The 22,274-nt window shown below is 52.7% G+C and overlaps 7 protein-coding genes across 7 annotated transcripts; 4 read left to right on the forward strand and 3 right to left on the reverse strand.

The window, feature by feature from the left end:
* Window positions 1–8,451: 8,451 nt before the first annotated feature.
* On the forward strand, window positions 8,452–9,883 carry SPSK_03341 (uncharacterized protein; the record flags this gene model as incomplete). Its single annotated transcript, XM_016730179.1, has 2 exons — window positions 8,452–9,502; window positions 9,663–9,883. 2 exons carry the CDS (start codon window positions 8,452–8,454, stop codon window positions 9,881–9,883), a joined length of 1,272 nt encoding a protein of 423 aa, XP_016584899.1.
* A 325-nt stretch (window positions 9,884–10,208) lies between these two features.
* On the reverse strand, window positions 10,209–10,778 carry SPSK_03658 (uncharacterized protein; the record flags this gene model as incomplete). Its single annotated transcript, XM_016730493.1, has 1 exon — window positions 10,209–10,778. One exon carries the CDS (start codon window positions 10,776–10,778, stop codon window positions 10,209–10,211), a length of 570 nt encoding a protein of 189 aa, XP_016584900.1.
* Window positions 10,779–10,780: 2 nt separating this feature from the next.
* On the reverse strand, window positions 10,781–13,981 carry SPSK_02999 (structural maintenance of chromosome 2; the record flags this gene model as incomplete). Its single annotated transcript, XM_016729844.1, has 4 exons — window positions 10,781–13,561; window positions 13,659–13,779; window positions 13,847–13,902; window positions 13,955–13,981. The coding sequence occupies 4 exons, from the start codon at window positions 13,979–13,981 to the stop codon at window positions 10,781–10,783; spliced, it is 2,985 nt and encodes a 994-aa protein (XP_016584901.1).
* A 612-nt stretch (window positions 13,982–14,593) lies between these two features.
* On the forward strand, window positions 14,594–16,742 carry SPSK_03132 (uncharacterized protein; the record flags this gene model as incomplete). Its single annotated transcript, XM_016729973.1, has 2 exons — window positions 14,594–14,982; window positions 15,053–16,742. The coding sequence occupies 2 exons, from the start codon at window positions 14,594–14,596 to the stop codon at window positions 16,740–16,742; spliced, it is 2,079 nt and encodes a 692-aa protein (XP_016584902.1).
* Window positions 16,743–17,771: 1,029 nt separating this feature from the next.
* SPSK_03443 (uncharacterized protein) lies at window positions 17,772–18,932 on the forward strand (the record flags this gene model as incomplete). The annotated part of the gene is made up of 2 exons (XM_016730281.1): window positions 17,772–18,222; window positions 18,280–18,932. The coding sequence occupies 2 exons, from the start codon at window positions 17,772–17,774 to the stop codon at window positions 18,930–18,932; spliced, it is 1,104 nt and encodes a 367-aa protein (XP_016584903.1).
* An 830-nt stretch (window positions 18,933–19,762) lies between these two features.
* SPSK_03738 (uncharacterized protein) lies at window positions 19,763–20,129 on the reverse strand (the record flags this gene model as incomplete). The annotated part of the gene is made up of 2 exons (XM_016730572.1): window positions 19,763–19,874; window positions 19,918–20,129. 2 exons carry the CDS (start codon window positions 20,127–20,129, stop codon window positions 19,763–19,765), a joined length of 324 nt encoding a protein of 107 aa, XP_016584904.1.
* A 174-nt stretch (window positions 20,130–20,303) lies between these two features.
* On the forward strand, window positions 20,304–22,235 carry SPSK_03184 (peptidoglycan-binding protein; the record flags this gene model as incomplete). Its single annotated transcript, XM_016730025.1, has 1 exon — window positions 20,304–22,235. The coding sequence occupies one exon, from the start codon at window positions 20,304–20,306 to the stop codon at window positions 22,233–22,235; it is 1,932 nt and encodes a 643-aa protein (XP_016584905.1).
* Between the last annotated feature and the right edge of the window lie 39 nt (window positions 22,236–22,274).

Genomic DNA, 22,274 nt, shown 5'->3' on the forward strand with positions numbered 1-22,274 from the left:
AAGTTGGCGGCAAAACATTTAAGCTGGGCTTTTCTTTTTTTTTTTTTTAAAAAAAAAAAAAAAAAAAAGAGAAGAAGAAGAAGTAAGTGCCGCCAGAGTACGACTAAGAGGGGCTACAAGAATCGATGGAAAGTCTGACACGAGACTTGAGCACTTGAGATAGATGTGACGACCATTCCAACGACAAGAACCTCGAACTATTCGTAGCGGCATGGCATCCACGATGTGGAGCGGAAAGAAAAGGAGGACAGGGTGAGAGTGTATTTCTCCATACAGTCATGCAACATTGTTTGAATCCGCCTGAAGGTGTCTTGGTCGGGACTTGTCATGTCACAAAACCGTTTGCTGTTGGAGAAGGTATTCTGTATGTTATGCCAATCAATACGTCGTAGTTTGTGTCTTACATGTCTGACTTGTTCAAACAAGGTAATGCCCGCGAGCTCCAAGATGCGTTCACGGGTCAAAAGACAGAGAAAAAAAAAAGCAAAAAAAAAAAAAAGCAAAAAGCAAAAACGAGGGGTGCTCGGGACCAACAACTGGGTTTGATGTCCCCCTCAGCCACTAGCGGCTAAGCACTGCTGATCCTTGCCGTTCCGTTGGGGTCCTGTCCATTCCATAAGTCCTGCTGGGGGGTTGTTTGGGGGCCTCTATTGAGGCACGGAGTACGACGCCATGGCGAACTTCTCTCGGGAGGACGGGGGGAAGAGAGGCGGGAAGATTGATACGGGGGATACTCGTATTTTATTAGTGGATTACAGAGTGCGAAGTATTTTCACATCGGTACGCACACATTTGTGTTGGTTGTTGTTTTTAAGGGAAAAAATTCAAAGGGTAACGAGAAGAGGAAAGAAAGAAAAATAAAATAGGTCCAAGAGAGTGGGTCTCACATTCGATACATGACCAGCCTCCAAATGCACAAACTTCAAAGGTACAGAAATCGGTGTCAACTTGATGCATATGAAAGCGGCAACGGAATACGGGATAAAGAAAACGGAATACGGGATAAAGAAAACGGAACGCGGGCTTGGAACCCGATGAAGATCCTGTCAGTGAGATATAAAATGTAAAAACGAGAAATTAAACAAACCCAAAACGACAAGAATGTAGCCACCTGATGTCCACGTGTGCGGATACCCAAGTGTGTCCCAGAGACTGGGGTTCCAAGAATTCCAAGACAAGGGTTACGACGCAAGATAGTAAGTCGGAAAAGGGAAAAGGGGTATGAAGTATGCAGAACGCCGAATGTTTTACATACTGGGCAATACGGCGCACAGAGCGAAATAGCTTTAGCTTGTGCTGTTTGGTCTTGGCGATGAGTGTGCGCCGAAGAGTGGAGGAACGAGAGAGAAGCTAGAAAACGAAAGGAGGGCGGAGGTGTCTTCTGTGACAGTTCGAATCGTCCAGTAGACGTCTCATGCAACGTTATTACTCTGTGCTGGGTACCGAACTCTGCTGTTTTTCAATTTCCAGGTATTCTTGGGTCACTTTTGTCACAACGCCGATCCTAGCAAAGAAAGAGACAAGGAAATCAAAATCCAGGTACTACGTAATTACTTTCAGAGTTACCAACTAGAAGACAACGGAATATAGCCGCAAATATGGAAGGCGTTAAATGGTGTTCTAGAAGGGAGGTCCGAGTCGGGACCCCAACGAGTCAGAATGGAGTGGTGCAGTGGTACAGTGGTGTAGAAGATCAAAGCTCGGGTTGGCTCAGAAGAACCTCGGAAAGTGAAATGGTGAGGAAATGATGCACCAAAGCCAGAGGCAGGGCGGAAGCCATCGCGATAACCCGTGCTGGAATGCTGGGGGCCAGAGAAGAAGCAAAGAAACAGACGAACAAAATAATATATCGCAGAAAGATTAGTATCTCTTCTCAGGGGCGACCTACCTTTACCGATCCACGACACTCGATGCCCATGTCGTCTGTGCGCAACACGACCGCTCACTAAAGAAGGCGGCCTGTCGTAAGGCTTGGGGCAGTAGAAAACTAGGCACGAGTCTGGGGTTTGTGCCCTGTATGTGACCTGTATTGTGTCGTTGAGGAAGGATTACCCGAACGACGAACCATGAATGGGAGGTATTGAAAAAGAGCCAAGAGAACGTCTGGCAAATATGAAAAAGGACGTGCGAGGACTCCCGCGTTGTCCCAGGGTTGCAAAACTGCTGCTGCTCAATACATGTGCGGCGTACGTCGCAAGTCGAAAAGCAGCTCAGAAAGTAGTGTTACGCAGCATGGTAGGACTGCAGGACGGGAGATCGGACGGGCGAACCACACGACTGTGAAGACCAGGGGTACGATGTAGGAGACACTGTCTTGCAAAGAAACAAGAATGTGGAGAGGGGTGGTATTGTCGAGAAGTTGGTAATACTGGCTCGATTGGCTATTTTTTGAAAGACTTTATGTACGAAATATACCAACGATTTTTCTTACTTATTCTGAACCAGGGCATTTTTGAAATTTACAATATGCCCGTGATCACGTCTTACTCTTTCATTTTCCGGTGCAGGCTAGACTTCTGAACCTACTTCGTAACAACGTGCTTGGTTTTCAGCTGTATTTAGGACATGGTTCCAGCAGCAGGACACGAAGGAGAGAAGAGCGTGGTGTGGCAGGGGAGGGCAACATACCCATGAAATGGTCGCAATGCGGAAAGGTATGCTTGGAAGGGCACAACACCCTTGCAGAAAAAGAGGCCCCAGTAATAACATGACGGTGTTAATGGATGGGGTGGGGTTTCCGTTTTCAGCGGAGGACGGGATGCCCGGTACTTTCTACGGAGCAATATTCTGTACTTGCGAGGCTGGCTTGGGACCAGTAGAATTGGCATTGCTTTTTCAGGCAATTGCAGAACGTGCAGATGGGTGGTGAAAAAGAAGAAGCCGACGATCAGAAAGATGCAGCTGCACACCAGACCAAGATGAAACCGCCAAAAGGAGGCAATAGGAAAGAAAGGACAAAACAGGAGGTGTTTAGAGGGAAATTCGCGAATGTGGAGTTACAGTATGGAGACGGAGCACGTTAAAGGAAAAAGAAAATGCAGCCAGAAGGAGACAAGGTCAAGAAAACCGACACAAACGGGTGGCTCAAGCGCGAGAAGGGCACTGCTCAGCGTACATATCTCTACGGAGTAAGTCGTCCACATACATGACGGAGTACGGAGTATCACTGCGGTGGAGGGCAGCTTACCAGACTGGCAACAGACTGGCTCCTCAGTTTGTGCGGCACCTCGGCGAAGCTGACAACGGAACATTCCGTGACAAATAGACCAAGGACGCGCAGAGGCAAATATGCATGCATGCAGATGCATATGCAGCTACAAATGCGCACTGGTTTGTTCCCCCCCTTCTTCTTCTCCAATACATCATACAAAAGTTCGAGCATGTCACCCTAGTAAGAAGTTGGGACGAGCATTAAGCATTTTGCGCATTATGTCAAACACCAGGCCAAAGGTATGCATATGCGGAATGGAGCCGGGACGGAGGGCAAGAAAAGGCTATTCTTGGGCATTTATGGATATTAATGGATTGTGACACAGTAGCAGTCAGATGAGGCGACAGATCCGGGCTGGTGAAGCAGGCATGACATTCGTTGGTCCCACATCAGGAACAACAAGACAAAAGACTAAAACGAAGCAAAATGATAAAATGAGACAAAATGCAGGCGGAGGGTTAGGAGCCGTATTTGTCGTAGTCATAAATTGATGTTAAAAACGTCAGTTTAAAAAAACATCAGATGAAATATCGACATTGCATGAAAAATGAGAAATTGCAAACGTGCGCCGCACATCCCTCCCGTAGGCCACGGTCATCGACTAAGTCCTTGGAGCCTGCATTATTTACTCTAGTTGTCAAGGAACAAAGAGGCGTCGAATCAATGCACATCGGAAAGGCCTAAGAAGCAGGGGCGTTGGATAACAGAACGTCGACAAGCTACACAAAAAACGTATCATTTTTTTTTTTTTGGAATAATTGCTTACAAGCTCGGCCCTGCTCCCAAACTAACACTCCCTACGTAAGTCGTACAATTACAAAGTATGACAGCCACTCCGGCCGCCGCTGTTGGCGCTCCTTTTGGCAATGGCTGGAATCCACCGTGACAATGGACCTCTTCCCTTTTCCCCTTTCATCAAAATGAGCAGATCGACGAATGGAGCAATACTGCATATGCTATGGCCGAAACAGGGGACGGCCAGCTAACTGTTGAAAGATTCGACGTCGTGACGTGCTCCAAATTACCTCCGTTTTTGGTCCTTTTCATTTTTTCCGCCTGTCCCACCAGCCACCTCGAAGACCACACTAGCCCACAACTATTCCACCTTGAACCCTTGCAATTGATCTCCGACATGCATACTACGTGCGACTGATTTGTATGCACAACGACGATTCTGTCCAATTTTGTTTTTCTTTCGTCTGGCAGGCCAGTAGTATCTCATTTTTTTTTATTTCACGTGGCACTCACTAATTACGCTAGGGGATGTGCGTTGAACATGTAGATGTCAATGTCGAAGTCGAACGTTTTGGTCAGACTTGTTCTTCCTACAGCAAAATTCTGCACCTCGGGGCAATCACTCGCGTGTTTATGTTGTTTTTTGTCTCGATACTCTCAGCTCCGAAAACTGGCCAACAAATTCGTGTCACGCTCTTGTCCCGCTTTTTGCCTTTTTGTCCGCCTCCTCCTCCTCATCGTTCTTCTTCTCTCGCCTGCAGGCACCCTATCACGTTTGCGCGTCTCAGCCCAAGGATTCTGTCACCGAAAGGACAGAGTTTGCGCCGCGTACAACAATTACCAAGTAGGGAATACGAGGATTCAAAGAACGGTGTACACAAAAGCCACTTACCGTGGTTGCTGTCAGCCTGCAGCACCTTCGCAATGGCCCGTTACGGACTCCGTGCAAGTCGTGGGCCAGTGATCGACATGGGCTTGCAGACAACCGGCAGTCGAAACATACTGATAATGACCGGCTCCGGCTTTGGCGTGATTAAGACTGGTTGACATGTGTGACATACCTGGGCTGGTCCTGCAGTTCTATGTATGTCTTGATTTTACTCGCCGGATTACGCCCATGCAATGCAAGAGTTAGTCTTGTCTCATACTGTGGGGCTCTACGGAGTAATACTGAAAAAAAAAAAATCAAACCAAGCCGACAGGAATGCCACGAAAAGTCTAGGAAGCGGAAAGTACTCCGTACTTCGTAACAGTAGAAAAAGCCGGGGTGGGGTAGGTTAAAGAAAAAAGAACATAAAGATAAAAGAAAGAGGACACAGAACGCCCAAGAGCGTTGGCTGGGGCTGGACCATATTCCCGTGACGGCTCGAGCCGTTACAAGTCTCCTTTTGCAAATGCAAAACGAATCAATGTTACAGTGCACTACATGACGAGATAAATAGAGAATAGACAAATACCAAGTATGTTGCACGACCTAGCCATTCGACTAAGCTAGCCATACTTGACCACAAGCTACCATTTCTTTCTATTGCCTGTCGATGTATAAGAGGATAGGAGATATAAAATATATATATATATATATATATATATATATATATTTAAAAAAAAAGGAAAGGAAAGAAGGAATATGGTTTATGGAGGTCGAACACCTTTTATTGATCTGGAAAACGGACGGTGTCAGTTTCCGGGCCTGTAATAGTGAGTATATCCGGCTTTCCTTATTTTCTTATATCAAGGCAATTAAGCTCACATAACGCCTCCATATATCATACACGTCTCCGCTCTTTGCTTCTTCCGGATTGTGCCACAGGACAGTAAGATGTGTCCAGGATACAGTGCAAGCTTTTTCAGTAAGCTGTCATCCGAGCTGTCCGACCTAAGCCGTACTCAATGAAATTAAGACAGAGAACACGAATACGACCGGCCTCCTTTGGCTTCTTCCTGTAAAATAAGTACAAAACATACATTTCTAGAATCATTACTTCGTAAGGCTGTGGGGTTTGTGGCTGTACCAAGAAATTTTGCCAAGTAATATCAGTCCGGCGTTATTATTATGCAGCCCGTCCCAGACATTTATTCCTGTAGAATAAATAGTATCCGGACAAACGCTGGAAGATCAACACTTAGCTGAGTGCCATAAGAAACATCAAGAGGCGGGGAACAGGGGCTTTTTATTCTCTTCAGCGTTGATACGGAAGAATTTCCCTGGTCTTTGGGATGGGATTGGAAATTGGCACCGATACGACGTAATTATCCCACTGTAACGCTGGCAGCATTTTATGTTTCTTTGGATATGGGACCAACCTGCACTGCGCCCAAAACAGCAAACTTTCGCTAGCATGGCCCAAAGTAATCGACTCAAAATATGTTGTACAGTGGGTGCAGTGCGATGTCGTGGGTGGAAGACAAAGATTCAATCACGATGCTGTAATGCAAAAGGTCGTAATCCGTTTACCGTGATACGCCGGCACTCTAGGTGAATTCCAATGTCACATGGCGCAGAAGGAAAAGGGAGCAAACTGCCGTAGAGGATTTAACTTGAATGGAACATTTTGGCCGGTGCTATCAGGATTCGAAGAAGAGGACGATGTCTGCCGGAGAAAGCGCCATTTGGTATTGACAGAAACTGCAACCCTAAAGGAGCCACATTGTGGCGAACCATGGAACGAGCACACGTGTAACTCCCAGATGCTCAGCGCAATCTTTCTAGACGCCTCCACAAAGTATATGTGTTTATTACGATACGCGTATGTACAGCGCCACGATCCAAACTTGGACGTGAAAGGTGGTATTCGGACTGCCTTGCACGTGTCTCAACAAGACCGCAATATCTGTTTCAATATTAACTCAGCGTGATATATGCCCCTGTTTGGACAATGAAGACAGGTCGTTGGGAACAAATAAGGAAATATGCTGCAATCTTAGCGGAACCCATTCACCGCAATTTTATCCCATCAAAACTGGTCCGTTCATTGCAATCATTCTTTGCCAATACGGGCACCTTTATGGAGTATCGGATGTAATAACAAACCCCTATCCCCATGTCCAATACAAGCCCGCGCAGCAAAGGGATGCGATTCAGCAAAACGAGCGGGAGAACAAGTAAATTTTGTCTCTGGTCCGCCTGTCTCCAAGAATTTTGAAAGAGCCTGTGTAATAACCTGCGGCAGCCCTTCGCGTCTCCTGTACATCCGGCCTTGAGACAAGGCCCTACCAATGCAAAGTCTCTCGCAAAAACCTTTCGCCTGTATAGAGTACATTTTGCACTCTGCGTATTATTAGACAGCCATACGATATAACTCTACTCCGTTCTACTCCGTATCTTGCCAATATGCATGCACCGCGGCAGGTGCCTAACCGGCGGTTGGTTGGGGTTCTCCCCTCGTGGCACGATTGTCGTTTTCCGTGAACCAGGCCACTGTCTTCACGTAGACAATTACCGACAGGAGTCGGGGGAGAACAACACGGCTGGCCGCGGTCCACGGTATATGTATGTCATATAATCAAATAATGTAGAACACGCTATGCAAACCGCGTTCTAAAAAAAGAGTCGCAGGACCTAATTGTGCATAATATTGACCGCCAGTTGTAACCGCATGACTGCCGTTATCGTTGAATATGTCTGTAGTAACGGGACTCCGGAGCGTTTCTATGATTATAAAATCAATGGACATGTCCTACATGCCTTTACTCCTCCCAATTTTAGGCAAAGGAAAAGACAGTGATGTCCTATGATTTATTTTTGTTCCCATTTGCCACGCTTTGTATTATGAGTTCATTCATTTATTTATTTGATTTTATAAGATATTTCACAAAACAATAATGAAAGCAAAGAAAAAACAGTTTCCAGACTATCTCGTAATTTAATCTACCGCTGAATGAGACCAATGAGGTCATGTTCATAAACCTCTGTAAAAAGTGAGTTTGTTATCCGGAGATGTTCAAAATCAGACTGAAAAAGCATTGCAACAATTCAAACCTCAATGTGCCGTTGGCCTGGTTTCTTACGTTTCCCGCCTGCGACGTTGTCCATGTTGGTACATCATACCACAGTAAAAACCTGCACCACGCATCCCAATTGGTGGCCGTATCCCATCCCGCTTCTTTTACTGTTTCCGACCCAAGTGTTTCGTCCGATGTTTTCGAGGCCGCGAACCAAGAAAAGACTGACAAAATGCAAAGAAGAGTCACGTGACACAAACCGTCCCATATTTTGGGCGTGCGTCGTCCGTGTGCTCCTAGAGTGTTTCAACATCAAGCGTTCCAGGAGACAGAGAGTGGGCACAGTGTTTCAAAGATCAAAGGACCTTCGCAATTGGACCATCGACTGAATTCTGGAAGGACATGGTCGCACTCGAGGGCTATTTGTTTCGTAGTATTTGTATCGTGAACGTCAGTTTTCATCGACTTTTTTGCCTTTTTCTATCTCTCTTATTCTTTCGCACGGTTAAATCGTCACGACCTATAAACAGGACGGCACCAAACTCCAAGCGTCAAAAGCAGTCATGGACGAAGCAGACAGCCGCCTTCTCATGGGGCCGGAGCCGTCGGTGTTGGTCTCTGTCTTCCAGGCGCTCTCCGACCCGAACTCGCTGGTTGTGCTGCTGGTCACGCTGTTCGGCTTCTTGCTGCCCATGTTGTGGATTTATCCGCCGGTGGCGCCACGGCCAAGCGACTTTTTGAACGAAACGCACTCCCAGCTGTGTGTGGACGAGGAAAAGGAGGACAAGGAGGGCGAAAAGCGCCAACTACGAAACAACGGCGGCATGGTGCCCCGCATCGACAGCTTGTGGGTGTATCCCGTCAAGTCCTGCCGGGGCATTCAAGTGTCGCGCAGCCGAGTCCTGCCGAGAGGTCTGGAGTTTGACTGGCTTTTCACGTTGGCCCAGCTCGCATCGCCGTTTCCAGCGCGGGCGGGCACTGAGCTTGTTGCCAAGACCAAGACGGGCGGACGTGGCGACGGCAAGGACAACGGCAATGACAACGACAACGATGGAGCCGAGGCAGACGACACGTGGGATGCCATCGACCGGCACCAATTCCCGATGCTCGCCACGCTGCAGGTTGAGCTGTGGCGCCCCGACCTGGCCAAGGTGCGTCGCGCCCAGGCTCGCATGCGTGCCGATGACCGCGCCGAGCGCACCGCCTCCATGAGCGAGCTGTACGTCGTCGTGCGCTACCCGTGGCAGGCCACCGGCTGGGTGGGCCGCTGGGACTGGTTTGCGGCCAAGCTGGCGCGCGGCTGGCGTTCCGTGCCCGAAGTGGAGGTTGTGTTGCCGCTGGCATTGCCTGTTGCGGCCGACAAGGCCGCTGCAAAGTATGGCCACGTGAGAATCGGCGACACCAGAACCCGGGCACTGGACTTATCGGCCGAGCTGCCGCGCTCGTTGCAGCTGTATCTGGGTGTAAGCAACCGGCTGGGCCTGTTCCGTTGTGAGGTCGACCACCCGGTCCGTCTTCGTACCAAGAGCCATCTACGAGCACCTGAGACAAGCACTGCAAACGATGAACAACTACCAGATGCCGCCGGGCGGCAACTATATGCAAATATTGTTGGTATGTTGTCCCTCGCAAAGGCACAACGTGTCCATTATGTGCAGGGAGCAAATAGCCGACTAACATGTTTTCACAGTCCATGGCATGCAAGCAGACGACGAGCAAAGGTACCCTATACCCCACGAAACGATGGTATTTCATATGTGACATATCCTAACAGTTGGTCGTTCTAGTTGGAAGCGTCTTTCATTCAAGCCAACACCAGTCTCAAATCAATTGCTGGACGAAGCCGTATTCGATATCATCCCAGCCTCTGCCACCGAAGGCTTACCAATAGAAGAGCCTTTGGACTTACGCCTGGCGCCCGTGTTTGAGAATCCAGACAAGCCGGAGCTAATGGAATTGACATTGGAGACAGGCATGTCTGTCCAGTGTATCTGACGACTTGGTGGACAGATTATGGCCCGGCTTCATGAAACTACTAATGACAAGCAAGGTCCCATAGAAATAGGTCTCCATATTCCAAAGACGGCGATGAGCATTTCATAATAATTGCATAGTGGATTATCATGAGCAAACGTGGTAAAAACAAATTAAAACTCAGAAAGAAACCATATACAAAAAACACCAGCCCAGCCTGTATCCTATTGTCCGCCCTAAATCACCGGAATGCAACCAAACGCAAGAAGAATGCAGACGCTCATTTTACAGAGCAATCGCCATCACACCCGCCGTCGGCGATGACATCAAGCACCAAGTAAGCCGCCTACCGTAAATCGGCGGGCGTCAGAGCCTGCACCATACTGGTGCCCTCGCTGAACCGTGTCCGGAAGATGCGGTTGGCGTTCTGGAACATGCCGTCCTTCAACGAGACAACGATGAACTGCGAGCCCTTGAAGCGCGTCTTGATCAGACGACCAATATTTTGTGTGTGAGACAGATCCAGCGCAGCGTCCACCTCGTCCAGAATGTACATGGGCGCTGGCTTGAACTGCAGCAGCGCCATGATCAGAGACAGGGCAATCAGCGACCGCTGGCCACCACTGAGCTCCGTCAGGCTTTGCTTCCACACCTTGCCCAGGCACACCTTGACCTCGAGGCCGTCGCTGATTGTCTTGCCCTCGGGCGGGTCCAGCTTGGCAAAGCTGCCGCCGGGCAGCAGCTCAGAGAAGATCTGGCCAAAGTCGGCATTGACCTTGCTCCAGGTCTTGTGCAGCGCCTTTTTCTTGTAATCGTCGAGGCTGATGATGGTCTCTTCAATCTTGCGCTTGTCGCGGATGACCGTTTTCATCATGTGCTTGAGGCCCACCTCTTTCTTCTCAACGCTGTCGATCATGTTCATGACCTTGGGGTTGATCTCTTTTTCATGCCCTGGAACCGCTCCGTCAGGTTGCGTAGCGTCGCTTTGCTCTCGCCAATATTCTGGCGGTGGAAGTCATACGGCGTGCCTGGCCGTCCAAACTTGTCCTTTTCGTCGGCAATCCACTCGTGGTCGGCTTCCATGTCCTCCGCCAGCTTGGTGGCGTTTTGCTTGTCTTTGTGGAAGCGCTCAATGGCGTGACCGAGCTTCTGCAGCTCGAGGCCCTCCTCAGTAATGCGGGCGTTCTTACTCCGGGTTGCCTGGTCGAGAGCGCGCAGCTCGTCATCATAGATGCTGAGCTTGGCCCGCTCGTCTTGCAGCTGGGCCTGCGCGACGTCGTGTAGGTCCTTGACAGATGCCTGCTGCTTGCCCAGCTCGCTCAGCTCCTCCTGCTGGGCCTTCATGGCAAGATCGATCTCTTGGAGTTGTTCGCGGGCGGCCGCAAGATCGCCCGAGGCCTGTTCCGAATCCAGCTGCGCGCCCTGGAGCTCCTTCTGAAGGGCTTTCATCGCGGTTGTGTTCTTTGTGAGCTGGGCCCGGATTTTGTCCAGAGCCGCCTGCAGCTCGACAAGCTTGCCATCCTTGTTGTTGTCGAAGTCCTTCATGTCCTTCTCAATGCGCTTGACGTCGGCGCTGGCCTCAGCTTGCCGTTTCTTGGCCTCGGCGGAGTCTGCCTTCAACTGCACAATCTGCTCCTTCATGTTCTCAACCTCCTGGATGATAGACGACGATGAGTTGCCGCTGATCTGCTCTTGAGCTAGCTTAATTTCGTGGGTCTTCAGATCAAGATCACGCTTGATGTGGCGTGCCTGATCGAGCTTAGTCTTCTCGCGGGCAATCGTAGCCTGCAACTCCGCCAATGTGGACTCGGCCTCCTGCAGCTGGCGGTTGATCTCGTTCAGCTTCTGGAGAGTCACCAGGACGCCGCTTGAGGTCGGCGCACTGCCACCGGACAGCGTGCCAGAGGGATCGTATGCATCACCTTCCAGTGTAATACTCCGCATGCGGACATTCGGATCAAATGTCACCTTCTTGGCAGTTTCTGCGTCGGCGCACACCAGTGTGTTGCCAAACACGTACTCCATGGCGGCAGATACCTCGTTATCATAGCCAACAAGCGACAGAGCCAGGTTGACCTTGCCCGGGGCGATGTTCTGGGCCGTGGCAACGGTTTCCGCTTGCGCCCGGAAGGCAGAGATTTTGTTGAGAGGGATAATCGTGACTCTCTTGCGGAGCTTACCACCCTGCAGAAGCTGGGTACCGGTGACCTCGGTATCCACAACGACATTGTACAGACGGCCACCGGCGCAGATTTCCAAGGCAGTACCGGCGTTGGTGTGCTTCTCGTCCAGTGTGAACAGCTGTGCCACGAGACCCTTGACCTTGGACCGGTCAAATTTGGGCACGGGGTCGGAATAGTTGAAGTCGATGTTGGCAACCTTGCGCTTGAGAGTATCGGATTGTTGCCGCAGGCCACGGATTGTCTGCCGAAGAGTGGACTCCTCCTTGTACATCTCCTCCTCCGCACCGGGGCTGAAACCGAGCTTGCCAAGTTCCTTTTCGAGCTTTTGTGACTGCGACTTGAGGCCCTCAATGTCTTTCAGCAGGCCTGCATTCTGTTCCTTGGCCTTCTTGGCTCGTGGCTCCTCCTCTTTAATGCGCTTCTCGAGATGAGCGACCTTGATTTTGGCTTGCTCTTGCTCGGTGACGGCCGCCGTGACGCGGCTTCTTGCGTCCTGAAGCTGACCCTGATAGCCGTTTTCTTGGCCATCCTTGGAGGCGACACCTGTCTGCAATGTCTGAAGCAGCTCCTCCTTTGTCTCGGCTTCTTGGCTCTGCCTTTCGAGGTCGTCTTTGGCGGCGTCAAACTTGGTGCGAATCTTCTCGAGTGCCTTCGTCTTTTCTTGCAGCGCGGCCTCAAGTTCAGTGACGCTCTTCTCGCCCGCTTTCCGCCGGTCCTGCTCCTCGGCCATGCTGGACCGCTTCAGGTCCATGACGGTGGCGAGACGCACAAGCTCGTTTGAATGCTTCTTCACTGACTCCTCTAGCGCCTGCGCCTTGGCGCCTTTCTTCATCTCCTTCTCGCGCTGCGTCCGAATGCGGTTGGCGTCTTCCTCCAAATGGGAGATCTCGCTTTTGAGGCGCACGGCGGATTCTTCGAGGTCGCTCTGGCGCTGCTTCTTGGCCTCCAAATCGGAAGCCGACTGCTGCAGCTTTTCTTGGCAGCGAACATAGTCGTGTGCGACCACGAGCCGCGTCAGGCGCTCGAGGTCGTTCTGTGTCTGTTGGAAGTCGAGGAAGGCGCGCTTCTCCATGCGCAGTTTCTCAAGTTTCGGTTCAATCTCGTCGCGCAGCAGCTCTGTAATCTCCTGCAGCTTCATCTCCTTCTTGGCCATCGTCTTCAGCGCCTTGTCCCTCCGATCCTCGAACATGCGCGTGCCTGCGGCCTCCTCGATCATGGCGAGAATTTCGACGGCTTTCATATTGAGGACCTTGGTGATGCGTCCCTGCATAATGAGGAAGTTTGGGTTGTTGATGTTGAGCTGAACGGACTGGAAAAGGTTCTGGACCGTCTGCTGCTGCGCACGGTGGCCATTGATTAGGTACTTGGACGTGCCGCCCAGCACGATCTGGCGCGTGACACTGATGGTGGCGTACTCTTCGAAACCGATGGGAGATTTCTTCTTGTCGCGGTTGTCGAAGACGATTGTGACGCTGGCCTTTGTCACACCTGCTTGGCCGCGCTTGTAAATAAGATCCTAGAACGAGACAGATGTTAGTTATGCCATGTCGCAAGGTGCTGCCTGTTTGCTAAGCATGCGCTCCAGCCCTTCGGTTCGCAGTCTCTTCACATACTTGCAGGTTCTGCGCGCGAACCGTCGACATGTTGGTGATACCCAATACGAAGCAAATGGCATCAAGAATATTGGACTTGCCACTGCCGTTCAGTCCCGTGATCGAGTTGAAGCTCTCGTCCCTGTGCAACGAGAACCAGATGTCAGTTTTTGGCCCTTGCCACTACTTCTACCGCCAAATGGACTTACCATCCTGAAATCACCGTTCGGACGGCATACGACTTGAAGCCCTGTTTTGCGACACGCTGGTGTTAGTACAGATGCGTTTTGAATATTCTGGGCAGCGCAGCCACTTACGTCGATAATGACTTCTGTTACTCTCATCGTGGCGGATAGTGTGGGATGCGATCTCAGCGTGCGTGTCGCAGGTGAGGTCTGTCGTGCTGTGTCGTCGTCGTCGGCGGTGTCGGCGCTGGAGAGGTTGGAATCTCAAAAGCGTCACCGCTTTTGCCGATTTTGCGGTGATGTAAACAAGGCTCGCGATTGGTAGGCGCGGGGAACGCGTGTTTGCAAACACGCGGATAGTAGCTGGGGCAACTGCGTTCAGCACCACAACAAGGATTTTACATACTAATCGTATTTTGACACGTGACTACATTTGGCGTCCTAGTCCTCGAAAGATTTGCGTCCGCCCGAAGGGTACTAGCGTTATCGATAAGCTTGATTGCCGCCCGAAAATTTCTGTTACTATTGGTACATCGCATTGCGAAAGACTCGCATGTCGTCCCAATTCTCAGGCTACTTTCCTCGTGTTTTTTTTTCTGCCATCCACGCTTCGTCTTCAAGTTATCGTATTAACGTGCAGCATCGTTTTCGCATTTTGCACTTGACAGATCTCTCAACTTTCCCGAAGCAATTTATATCGGCGTCGAATACAACCCTTCAATCCGTCTGTTTTTCTTCGTCAATACTCTTCACGTCGACCAATTCGACACCATGTTGCGGACCTCGATTTTGCGAGCCGCCCGGCTGCCTCGTGCAGCCTGCGCCTCGAGCGCCTCAATCGTTGCCAGCCTCCGCTCGACGGCCGTGCGTTCTGCGGGCCTGACCCAAACTGCTGCTTTCCAGGGCCGTGTCGTACCGGCGCCGTCCCTTGTTGCTCGGTTCGGCCGCGGTTACTCCACCAGCAACGCGACTGCCGATGCCACGGCAGACGAGACCCAAGAGGACAAGGGCGAGTCGGGCCTGGTCACCAAATTCTCGGACCTGGAGAGAGTCGGTGTTCACAAGAACCTGGTTCGTTCGCTGACCCAGGGCTTGGGCTACGAGACTATGACGAGCGTTCAGTCTATGGCGATGGAGCCTGCTCTTATTGGCAAGGACATGTAATTTCACCGTCTTTCCGCTACATCCATATCTCGTTTACCTCTTTGTCTCTTCTAACACCTAAATCAGTGTTGCACAGGCCAAGACCGGCACAGGAAAGACACTTGCCTTCCTCATTCCCGTTATCCAGCGAATGATTGACAACAACTCCGACCTCGCACATCCCGGCCGCAACCGCCCCACCGCCAGCGACATCCGTGCGATTGTCATGTCGCCGACTCGTGAGCTGGCAGAGCAAATTGGTGCGGAGGCCCGCAAGCTCATCCGAGGTACGGGCATTATAGTGCAGACGGCCGTTGGTGGTACTCAGCGGAATGCCATGTTGCAAAAGACAAGAAGAGAGGGCTGCCACTTGCTTGTGGCGACACCGGGCCGTCTGAATGACCTGCTGTCTTCGGAAGACAGTGGCATCGGCGCGCCCCAGCTGGAGGCGCTGGTACTGGACGAAGCGGACCGCATGCTGGACGTGGGCTTCGAGCGTGAGCTGCGCCAGATTCTACGATACCTGCCGGACCGCAGAAACGTGCCGCGGCAGACACTGCTGTTCTCGGCGACGGTGCCGAAGAATGTGGTGTCGCTGGCGCGCACGTATGTCGACGCGTCGAACTTCCAGTTTGTGCAGACCATCAAGCCCGAGGACGTGCTGACGCACCAAAAGGTGCCGCAGCACATCCTCCCGGTACGTGGCTACGAGAACATGTACCCGACGCTGCTGGAGCTGATTGAGCGGGAGATGGAAGCTGCCAACACGCCGGGTAGCGACCGGATGCCGTTTAAGGCCCTTGTCTTCTTGTCGACGACCAGCATGGTGCAGCTGACGCAGGATGTGTTCTACACTCTGAGTCATGGAAAGGTGAAGCTGCCGAGACAGTACCACATCCACTCCAAGCTAACGCAGCGCGCGCGCACGGATGCCGCCGACCAATTCCGCAATGCGCGGAGCGCGATCTTGTTCTCGTCGGACGTAACGGCGCGTGGCATGGACTTCCCCAATGTGACCCACGTGATTCAGGTCGGCGTCCCGCCCGACCGGGAGCAATACATCCACCGCCTCGGCCGCACGGGCCGTGCTGACAAGGGTGGCCAGGGCTGGCTTATTATTGCCGAAAACGAGATTACGGTGGCGCGCCAAATGCTGACGGACCTGCCCATTCAGCGCGTGTCCGGATTTGATTGTGCAAGCTACGACATGACTGATTACCACGCCAAGAATGGTGAGAATGGCGAGAGCATTGAGGATCGTCCGCGACAGATCGACGTGGTTGCACAGACGATGAAGTCGACGCCTGGGAGCCTTCTCGTGGATGCGTACTTGTCGTATTTAGGCGGCGCCAGCTCTGGACGAAACGTGCAGACAACGTGTGACAACCTCAATGACTGGGTGTACAATGGCTGGGGCTGGAAAGAGCCGCCAGCAATTTCGTCATTTATTGCGACAAAGCGGGGCCTACATCGGGTGCGCGGCTTGAATATCCAGGATAGTCGGTCTTCTAACGAGGTTTCTGGTGGCGACCAGTTTGAGCGACAATTCTCGTCCAGCTTTAACGACTCGCGCGGCGGTTCGTCCGGAAACTTTTCAAACCGTGGCCCGCGCGCCGGCGGTGCTTCGAGATACGATTCGCGTGGTTCGAGAGGCTACGAACGCGGCTCTGGTCGTGGTGGCGACGGCTACCGTGGCTCGTCCGGCCCTTCACGTTCCGGCTACGGCTCAAGAGGGGACAACGGTCGGTTCAATGACTGGTCCAGGGACCGGAGCTAAGCGATGGTTTGGCTTGGAGAAGGGCCTTTGTACGACTATTTGGCTATTGCCTACTTGGCTATTTGCCGTCTGTCGCCTTCAATACTCCTACGACACCACGACGAGGTGAAGATCGGAAATGTGAAGCTGGCGAGCGGCCGAGTGATACCTTTTTTCTCTTGTACATTTAGATTGCATACATTTGGGCCGGTTGAAAAAAGCGGAAAGTACAGGAGACTAGAGCAGCGTCCTTGGGGTTTTGCGTTGGATTTTGGGGCAACGGTTGCTTTTGGTTTCCTTTTGGTTTCCTTTTGTTTGATACTGTCTGCGCTACTCTCGTATTTATGCCTGTCCCTTGATCGTTGACTTGGGGTCCAGGACGAACCATCTCGACTATTTTGTTACCGTTTTGTATGTTACGTTCATAATGGCGTGCATTGTCCTTATCTTCTCCACTTTAGAACACCACTCTGCTCAATAGACCATTCGTTCCTTCCCGCTTTGCTTTGTGTTTCGACGTTGTGCAGAACAGAATAGCACGTGGGATAATGTGTGGTTGACTAATCGGCACCTTCCCGTACATGGCCGACCCACTTCATTTTCACATGCTCGTCTGGCCCTGCGCCCCTCTATAGCACTGAAGAAAGTTTATCGGAGCGAGACCAAAGATACAAAGATAACATTTCAGTCTCGCATTTATCATGCTCGCCCTTCCTCGTTCCTCTTGTTCCTCCCTGTCTCGGATTTTGCCAATGGAATTCGTCCTCCGCCCCGGCCTCATTGGCAGCGCAGTTGGGCATTTCTAACAGCTGTTTTGTTTTGTCTCACCAGCCTGAGCTGTTCAGAGAGAGTTACTTCTCGTTTTCGTTTTCTGCTTCTTTGTCACAGACGCCGACAAAGAAGCGTTTGTGACGCCACGCATCACATCTCGGGTTTGAACAATTTTCTGCATCTCTCGATTTTTGTGTACGATATTCGCTTCTCCACTGATCTCTTGCACGAATCGAATTCCGAATTCTTTTTTTCCGCCACATCGCCTCGATCGTCTTTATGAGTCTTGTCTCCCGCATTTCCGACGTGACCTACCTTACTCAGAATATGGTTCCGTCACCAGCATCCGCACCCGCATCCCCCCCTCCGCCCACCGACGACATGTCGTCTCTTTTGATTGCGGCGCTGCCCACGTCGATCCAGTCGCGCATACCCAAACTTCCGTCACTGCGGCGTACGGTTAGCATGCAGAGCATGTTCTTCCGCTCCGAGTCGACGTCAACAGTAGCGGCACTGCCATCCGACACGCCGTCATCACCTGATCTCTCCTCCATCTCATCGGCTGCTTCCTCGCCGCCACCGTCGCGGCCTTCCACATCGGCAGGACCAAGCAGCAGGCGAGGCAGCACCAAAGACGCGCACGACATGGGCCTTGTCCTGGCGTCGCGGATGCGCCAGAGCCATGTTGAGCCATTGGCGTCTGACGTGAAGTGGAAATATGCACAAAATGGTGCGTCTCTCTCCCAGGTCGACCCCTTTTTAGTACCTCTTCTAACATTATGTTTAGGTTTCCGAAATCTCCAGAATGCTCTTCGTGAAGCGGGCGACCCCGATCGTCTGCCCGAACTCGAACGCCAAATCTACGTCGAGAGCATCGCCTATCTGCTGCGCGGCCTTCCGGACGACCTCCAAGACGCCGAGCTCAGTCAGCTGCGCAGTGCAGCGCCCGAGCGCCTTGTCGGCGTGTCCGGGGTTCCTCTTTCCACCTCTTCCTTATCCGCTGAGCAGCTGCAGCAGCTCCAACAACAATACAACCTCGGCCTGTATGGCTCCGTGCTCCCGCCCGGCACAACATCGCCTCCCGGAGGAGCCCCACAAAAAGCATACTACAAGAAACGCTCCCTGCCGCATATTGCCACGCACTGGCTCGTCACCAAAATCTACGCTCTCATCCTGCTGCTCATCCCCATCGTCACGGACCTAGCGCGCTGGGCCATAGAGATGGAGCGCAAGTACCACATACCGGAAGCCCTGCTGAGCTGTGCGACGGCTGTCGCGCTGATGCTGTACCGCAACTCGATGGAGCTTTATGTCACCGTGTGCAGCCTGGGCGACGGTAGCGTGGGTCGCGCTCTCGACGATGGCAAAGTGTACCTGGCCGACGGCGTCGTGACAGGGTTCCGCGAAGCCGTATTTGACATGGCACGTGCGCAGCGGTGAGGAGAGCCGAAAGACGACCATTGAGTGGAGAGTCGGGATATGGCGTGGCTCAAGGGAGTTTGCTTGACACATTGATTCTGGATTTTCTGGGCGGTTCCTTTGACAAGAACATGCCAGGACACAACTTTACTTGGCGCAATTTGGGTGTTTTGGAATAGAGTATAACAGCGTGTCTTTTTTGGATTGTATCTGACATATTTCTTTTATTTGTCTTTTGAGTCTTTGATTTATACTTTTCCATTGTACGCTTGTTTTGGATATAAATGACAAACGAGAGACGACAAACGACAGACGACAGGTTTCAGGCCATATTAAGAAGAGGATACATATAATATACGACCAAGTCCGATGCAGCAAATGTGGGCAACATTGACAAGATAATTTTGAGAGGGCTTGATAATTGACACTTGAAAAGCGTAAATCAATGACTTCTGACTTGAGGACGTAAGGAACGCGTTCTTCAGCCAGGGACACTACAGTGGATGCAGACGGTTGCTAAACTGACAAGCAAGCTGCAAGGTCCGCTCCACACGCTCTGCCACACTCTGCTTACGATGTCCCACTTTATTTAGCGGTGATACAGGCTCTATGCCGCCACGAAAGCACTGTTCGCACCGGGAGAAGTGTCCTGGACCTAGCATAACTGCTCTGTAGTGCAATCCCCACCACAGGCACATTTTCTAGCATTTGGACAGCGCCGTCAGCTGCCAGCACCAGTAATTTTGTAACCTAGCACCGTATGTGCACATTGCTCTGTGCTTATGTCCTGTTGTTGGTATCACCAAGCTTTCCATCAGCATTTATTGCACCTGCGCCCCTTTTCGTCAGCTTCAACCTTCAACGATTTTGTCGATGCTTGACCCATTCTTGGCCGGAACATCGACCCCCGAGTACAGAATTTCGATATTCCTCAGCACCCAACCGCGCTCGGCCAGCTGGTGCCTGCCCTCCCCTAGTTCAGCGATTTTGCATCGTGTTGACTTACGTCCCGCCGCGTCGATTAAGGATGTTCCCTTCTCGAAGCCAGACTTCGTAGCAGCCAATCCCAAGCTGCTGAGCCGATCGAGGACACCGACAGATCACCCGCCGCGAACTCTCGTCTCCTCCGAGTCTCCGACTTGCATCAGCAACACACCGCGAGCCCTCTTCAGCCGCCGCTCGGCTTGATTCGCCCTCCCTTGCCTCATCGCCTCCCATTGCCTTCTCGATAGCATCAACCACCAGCCAGGCAGCCGACGGATAGACACAATTGATCCAGATGACGGATCCGCTGCTCGCGCTGTGACCAATCCGAGATCCCGGCGATTTCCCGATTGACAACACAATTCGACGCAAGCCGGGACGGCCTAGAATTGCCGCGTCGTCCCGCCAATGTTTTCGTCCTCGGGCGTCAATACGCCCGACGGCGAGGCTGCGGCTGCCCGTCCTCGCAATCGACGGCCAAACGCCGCCGTTGCCACAGGCGGCGCGTCATCCTCTTCGTCGGCTGCATCCATGACCGGCGGTCTTCTGAGTCCCCTGTCCGCCAGTCGATCCTACACCAACCTACACTCTGGTAGCTCAGGGAGCACATTCGGTGGCTTGCAAGCTTCGTCCTCTGCCGCGTCTGCGTGGGTCCCCAATTGGTCCTCCATTCAAGAGTTTGCTACGACGCTGCTGGCCGGGAGCGGGAGCTCTTCTAGCGGCGGTGGCAGCATACCGCGCAGCCGGAGTACTGGCGCTCGATCACCGCAAGGGCGCGGGAATGTCAGCACACGGAAACTGCCTTCTGCATGGGGGCCTGCACCACCAGACAAGAGCTCATCTCCCTCGCGGCCCAGCATACAAGACGTGGCGGCAGGTCAGACCGCCGCACGAGAAGCCGAACTAAAAGCACGGATGACGGCCAGCGTGCTTGAGAGCCATCCCGGTGTGAACGGTGGGCTCGATGTGCGGGGCAAGTTCAAAAAACGCAACTCGGACGAGATCCTGCGTGGTTCGGCTGCTGCGGCTGAGGTGGAGGATTGCCTGGTCTATATCCACCGTGTACAGGCCACGGATACCTACTTTGGCATCATCCTCAAGTACCGATGCAACGAGGACGCCTTCCGGAAAGCCAATGGTCTTTGGTCGCGGGACAATATCCAGATCCGGAAATGGGTCGCTCTCCCTGTCGACGCCTGCGAGATCAAGGGCAGACCTTGCGACGATCCGTCCCTGTTCCCGCAGGGCGTAGACCTAATGGCGTCGACGCCCACGCCGCGCAATGTGCCGCCGCCAGCCTCCCAAGTTAATGGCGTGAGTGATGGCGACTACTTTGGCTCGCCAGCGGCTGGCTCCAGCAAGACATCCGTCACCGGCAAATCAGTGGCGGATGACGTCGTCTCCGAGCCGCCATGGACCCATGTGCGCTGGGTGCGCTTGGACTCCAGCCCACATCCGGTCGAGATTGTCCGCATGTCAAGGACGACTTTTGGTTACTTCCCGCCGCGGCGGAAGAAGAGCATCCACGGCTCCGTTTCGTCTGTCTCCACACCCCGCGCTTCGCTTGACATCTCCCTTAGCAACGCATCTTTGCCGGAACGGCCCCTCGCCGACAGCCCTAACCGCAGCTCGCGCCGGCCTAGTTTGCTCGGCAACCGTGTCGCTCCAGGCACATCCCCTATATCGTCGTCTCCCTCGCGCCATGGACTGGGTCGGACCAGCAGCAACCAGCCAGTCGGAGATCCCCGTCCAGAATGGATGCGGCGGCCTGGTGGTGTCGGCTCGATGAGCAGGAGCGTCCGTGCCCCCGGGCCCGCCCGTGACTCGCTAAACAAGTGGACCACCAAGCATCTGCCAGGGCTCAACATTGAGACGCTGCCGTCCATGTCCGTCATGGGCTCCGAGACAGCGCACTTTGGGTTTGGCGACGACCAGCGGGCCAGCATTGTCGAGAGCTCGTTTGAAGACGGGCGCGACGCGTCCACGGCCGCTGCTTTAAAGGACAACGGCCTCGACAAGGCGGCCGCATCCATCGAGACTTGGCTACGCGGGGCGTTTGCTAAACGGCCTGGAACGCCCGGGTCCGCCGCCGGCACGCCCTCGACATCCTTTGCCGGGCGGATCGGACGCCAGCTCGAAGAGACGCTGGGCGACCTGATCGAGCTAGAGGATGGGCCACGGGAGGACGGCGGCCCTGGGGGAACGGCTACCACAAGTAACTCGGGACAGACGCTGCGGCCAAATGTTTCGACGGGCTGGCGTACCGAAAGCGAGGGTTCCATTCGTGGAAGGAGCGCTGTTGCGGCAGCCGGACGTGCCAAAGGCAAGAAGGACGACTAACATCGTCCTGTCGACTCTCCCGGCTACTACACTATGACG

This window comes from Sporothrix schenckii (assembly GCF_000961545.1).
Source record: "Sporothrix schenckii 1099-18 chromosome Unknown Cont47, whole genome shotgun sequence".
NCBI lineage: Eukaryota > Fungi > Ascomycota > Sordariomycetes > Ophiostomatales > Ophiostomataceae > Sporothrix > Sporothrix schenckii.